This window comes from Camellia sinensis, chromosome 13, assembly GCF_055761805.1.
Source record: "Camellia sinensis isolate YWXY chromosome 13, ASM5576180v1, whole genome shotgun sequence".
NCBI classification, from domain to species: Eukaryota; Viridiplantae; Streptophyta; class Magnoliopsida; order Ericales; family Theaceae; genus Camellia; species Camellia sinensis.
Genome location: NC_138973.1, coordinates 45,185,251 through 45,190,684, shown reverse-complemented (window position 1 = coordinate 45,190,684; position 5,434 = coordinate 45,185,251). Strand labels below are relative to the sequence as shown.

The window sequence follows — 5,434 nt, the reverse complement described above, 5'->3', positions numbered from 1 at the left end:
TAACTCAGGCTAAAATAGTCAAAAAAGTCAACCTACTTCCCAAACGACACCTAGCCTCACATTTGAGATAGGTTAAAATAGTACATTCCAGGTTAAAATAGTCAATAAACAAAATATCCGCTCATATTATTCTCTCTATTTTTTTACACATCTTTTTATAATTATTAATTAAAATAATCTATTTTCAAATGGGATTCAAGTGGGATAATTAAGTGAGATTAGAATTCAATATTATGATTTCTTACAATGATCTTGTTGTGTGTTTTAACATAACAATGGTGGTGTTTGGCAAGTTGGGTTGGGCTAAAATAGCCATAAAAGACAAAATAGGCTATTTTAGTCACAACAAACAAAACATCACATCCAACCCATAATCATTACACTCTTCTCTCACAAAAAAAGTCAAAAAAGTCAAAAAGCCCTTCTCAAACCAAGCTTTTTAGCCCAGGCTAAAATAGCCAAAAAAGCCAAAAAACCAAAAAGCCAACCCACTTCCCAAACGGAGGCAATATCCGTTGATAAAATACATAATTAAGTAATTCTAATTCAAAGGGAAGTAAAATGAAAATAAAATCACACAAAATTTTAAATTATCAAATAGATTCATAGTACCAGAGATAGCTTGTAAGAGAATTTGATCCGGAACTAAAGGCCCAGTGAAATCACAACGTGTGTCAAAAAAACATCATCGTTATTAAGCATGTTGTACCTGGTTCCAATAATAAACCCCAAACAAACAAGTCGGAGACAGTTACCAATAAAGACATCACTTCCACAGTTTCAACTCAAAACTGATGATTGGTACAATCTCTGCAACTAAACTGATGAAACATTAAAGGTGTGGCACTGGCAAAGGCAAAACACAAACACCATATTTCATCTCCCAAATACCTCAAGAAACAATCTTTTTAATTCAGCATAAAATAGAATCTAATATCTTCCATTGGGTTGAAAATCAACCCAAAAAATTCCCAAATACTGAGGATGATACAAGAAAGAAAACACAAGATGCATTCATGAAACATACATAGACCTCTAATTGGCATGAACAAGAAAGAAGCCTGAAAATTCATCTGCTTTATGTTCTATATATACATTGGATTTAAACTACACAAAACATTGGGGGGGGGGGGGGGGGCGGACACCAAAACTTAAGAGGAAAAAAACATAGCTTTGTCCATAATTCAAATCTCCTCAAAAAGCTTCAAATCTATACTAGAAACAAAGCTAATCAAGATCAACAATTCAAAAACAAATGTATATTACAGAGCTCGCTTCCGGGAGCCTTTAAAATGTCCCAGAGCATCGGCACAATCAATCTGCTCTCGTGGAACTCTCTCTACGCATCCAATGCTCATCATCGTGTATCGCCAATTTTAGCCGATAAGGCCATCCTGAGCTGCTCTTGCGTGTAATATCGACTCCCCATCTTCACCGTTGCCTGTTGGTTCATCAAATCATTCACTACAGACACACTAGCATGGTGAACATCGAGGTCGAGCTCTTTCAGAGCTGACATTACCTTCGCTGCAGGGTGGTTCTTCTTGTTACTCTGTATTCGAATCATCGCGTCCCACCCAATTATCTTGACGTCAATTTCCACATCAATTAGATTGCTAATATTTCCATGATGGTTCGATATGAGGTTTTGATCGGGCAGTTGTGGTGGACCTGAATTTCGCGATTCTTTGTTAGCTAATTCTTTCTTCAAACAATCAATTTGGTTCCTCATCTCATCTTTATCTGACTCTGCAGCTTGGAGGTTCGATTTCAGCTCATTGATGTAAGCAATGGCATCTCCAAGAAGCGAAGCTTTATCCATTTTCGACACGTTTGGAACTACCGCCCTAAGCGAATAGAACCTCTGATTGAGTTTCTCTCTTCGCTGCCTCTCTGCTTCCACATGATTCAATGGCTCTTCTCTTCCATTCGCGGGTTTTCTACCTCGTTTTCGAGGCTTTTTTTCCGGCTCTACGACTCTACTACTCTCAACTTCCCGAACCACTGAGGCTTCGAGATCAGAGTGGTCTGAATCTCCGCCACCACCCCCACCACCATTAGACTTCACTGTCCCCGAAGAGGGCAAGATCACACCTGAAGTAAACGAAAGCATGCCTTCTTCGTTGCTACCTCGCGAAGTCGGTGATGTCTTCTTCTTGCTATTATTATCCTCTGCAGACCCGAATTGAGAATTACCTGAAAATAGATTTTCATTGGGACTACATGAACTCCTCTTACTCTCCCCGAAATTCAATATCTCACCCGATTCAGGCTTACACGAATTCGAATTCCCGTTCCTGATACTAGTTCCATCGCGATCGAATTCAGTGAAATTCAATTCTCTGGCTAAGAAGCTCTGGGAATGGGTTTGTTGTTGCTGGGTTTGTTGGCAAGAGATTGAATTGGGGTTTTCGAATGCGATTTGCTTCGAAGATTGGTGATTGTTCGGAGGGATTGAAACAGGGGTAGTAGTGTTAACTGTCTCTCTGATTTCGATTGAAGAAGGATCGGTTATATAGAGCGTGGATGGATCGTTTTCGTCGGGATTTATCTGCATCGACCACGAACCCAGTTCAATACTGTTGAAATTGAATAAAACTCTAACCTTAGTCATGAGATCTGAATTCTGAAATATCAATTCTGTAGAACCCAATTCTACAACTCCAGTGACTGAGGGTATGCAAACCATGGTCTGTAAACCAAATACTTGTCCCTGTCGAGCTCGTTCGCATGGCGAAGAAGCGAGTCGATCAGCTCCGGCAACCCAAATCGGAGACGAATTGAAAAAAGCCTGGCCCGGAAACCCACTTCCATTGACAAACGACTGAGTCATCGAGACGAGGAAGAACCACTCAGTGTCGGTGACTTCCTCATCGATAATCTCGTCGGACGACGACGGCGATGCGCCGGAGATCAGAGAATTGAGCTCCCGGAGCACCTTCTTGCGGTGCTCCTGCTCCTCCGCGGACGACGGAGCCACCGCCTTGCGCTTGGCTTTGTCTTCCTCTCCTTTGTAGTACCCGTCGCCCCAACCCAGCAAAGATCCGCCGGAGTAGTCGCCGGAGGAGGATTGCCAGAAGATGGCGTATGTCCAGAGTTCTCGAGCACCCTCGATTAGGGCTTGAAGGCGTTGCTGGAGAGTCTCTTGGTTGAAGAGCGGCGGCGAGAGGTTGTGGTTCGCGGTGGTGGAGGCGGAGGAAGACAGCGGCGGCGCTGGCCAAAACGACGTCAGATCGGAATTACCGAACGCGTCCATCATCGACGCGTTGTCGTCTGTCCAAGCCGGTAACCGGTAATCCGTCATTCCATACACCGGCAACCGGAACTCCAGTTTCTAGAGCGAGAGACAAAAAAAAAAAAGAAATCCTAGAGAGAGAGAGAGGGGGGGGGGGAGAGTGAGTTTTTAGAGAGAGAAAGTGGAGAGAAAAGGCGGCTGGGGGAGGAGAGATATGAGGTGGTGAGTGGTAGTGGTGGTGGTGGTGGGGTTGGGGAATTTCGGATGCATTTGGATTTGGGGATTTTTATTTGGAGTGCATTTGAGCTGAATTTGTACAAAGGACTCGGCGATTAAATCGGCAACGTTTATCGTGAGAAAAGCCGGCGCAGTTTAAAAGGGTTGTGTAACTTGTGGTGGTGTTGGGGTTTGGGTAAGGTAGCACGTTTTGTAGCACGTGGCGGTGTTTAGTTAGGTATGTTGAAACAGTCCGTTAAGTTAGAACCGAAAGGGTTGAGTATTGAAATTCTGTTTGGGTTATGTGAATTTGACCCGACTCCGCTCCATCACTTTTCTTAACTATATTTTTGTTCAATTCCATCCCTCCACGTCTGCTCCTTTTTCAGTGAAAAGACAATAAACAATACAAAAATGATTGGTGGCCCTAAAAAATTTGCCCCTAATGCCCCTAATTTCTAATTTTGAAAACTGTTTTTTTTTTTCTTTCTTTTTTCCTTTTTTTTTTACCTTAAACGGAATTTCGGGGCATTCGAGCCCCGAAACGTCGGGCCCTCAATCACTGCGCTAAACAATAATTGGTAGTTTACTTGTATGGAGAAGGTAAAAAAAAAAAAAATCAAAAATGATTTGGTGGTTTTTTACTTGTACGGAGAAAGAAAAAAAGAATTATACAAAAGGTAATGATTAATGGTCAGTGGTTTAAATATGTTTTGGGTATAAAACGAAAATGTTAAAACGATGTCGTTTTGACATTTTTACACCATTTGAATCACAGAATTTGTGGTCACCAAACATTTTCCTTATAAAAGTATGGAGGATGTTACTGATTTTGTAATGGGATATAAATGAAAAGTTATAGAAGTGTAAGTGGTTTTTTGATATGTATTAAAATAGCATATGTTGTTTTAACATGTTATTTTATTTAAGTTATAATTATTTTATTTAAATCACATTACATCTTGATTATATTATTTCAAATTCAACTCATATTTTATGTATTTTCATAAAAAGTCAAAAAATATATTAATCTAACACTTTCCAAACAACCTCTAAGCCTCACTTACATCTTTTTATATTTATGATTTTTTTTTTTTATCTAACTGACAAATAATTTCTCCCTGTAATTGTAAAACGTTAATGTTAATAAGTGTATTGAATTTAATAAAAAATATATTATATTTTTTGTTTTTTATTATTATTATTTATGTCCTAAGAATACTTGTTATGAAGACCCCACTCTTAAAAAACTCATGACAAAATTTCAAACATTTTATGTTTTCGAACTATTTATTAGAGTTTAATTACAGATCCACTCTATGGTATGTAGATAGTAAAATATGGGATAGAAAATGGGTATATTTAATCTTTATTTCTTCATTAATTGTTCTAATAGCATTGATTAGTAAATTTTAAAATAATTACTAGATATTTCTTATGAAATATATTTGTTTTCATGAAATTGTACATTTTGTTTTAAACTTGTAAACAAGTACTCTTAGAAAATACAGATCAATACAAATTAATAGCTTTACAAAAAGGACGTGATTTTTTTTTCTGTTATTTTTTTATTAGAAGGAAATGATCTTTATAAAAGAAGCATAATTATCATTACAATCCGAAGTAAAATCTCGATGGAATCACATCTTTACTTGTAAGTAAAACGAAAAATGTATGTTGAAACATTTTAGAGGAGATGGTTTGAAAAATCTATATGTTATCTTGTGATATATATATATATATAGCTCTTGTATTACATTACAAAATTAAAATTACAACCTACAATTATGTAAATGATATTCAAATAAAATGAATGCCATGCCACATTTAAAGATTTAATTAAATGTAATGACTATCCTGAGGTTGATCTTTAAATCATGCATCAATGTTATACTTTACTTTTTAAGCCAAGTTTAGGTTACAAAAGAAACAGGACTATAAATTATCTATTTATAGTCATTTTCTGAAGTTGGTCATCTTTCA

General features: G+C 37.7%; 1 protein-coding gene across 1 annotated transcript; it reads right to left on the bottom strand.

Moving 5' to 3' along the window:
• Nucleotides 1-1,039: 1,039 nt before the first annotated feature.
• LOC114302849 (transcription factor MYC2) lies at nt 1,040-3,807 on the bottom strand. The gene has a single exon (XM_028247933.2). It carries the CDS (start codon nt 3,302-3,304, stop codon nt 1,358-1,360), a length of 1,947 nt encoding a protein of 648 aa, XP_028103734.2. The 5' UTR covers nt 3,305-3,807; the 3' UTR covers nt 1,040-1,357.
• Nucleotides 3,808-5,434: the final 1,627 nt, after the last annotated feature.

What these genes read in the sequence shown, in the direction of transcription:
- LOC114302849 (XM_028247933.2), bottom strand. Translation starts at nt 3,304, where the DNA reads ATGACGGATTACCGGTTACCGGCTTGGACAGACGACAACGCGTCGATG.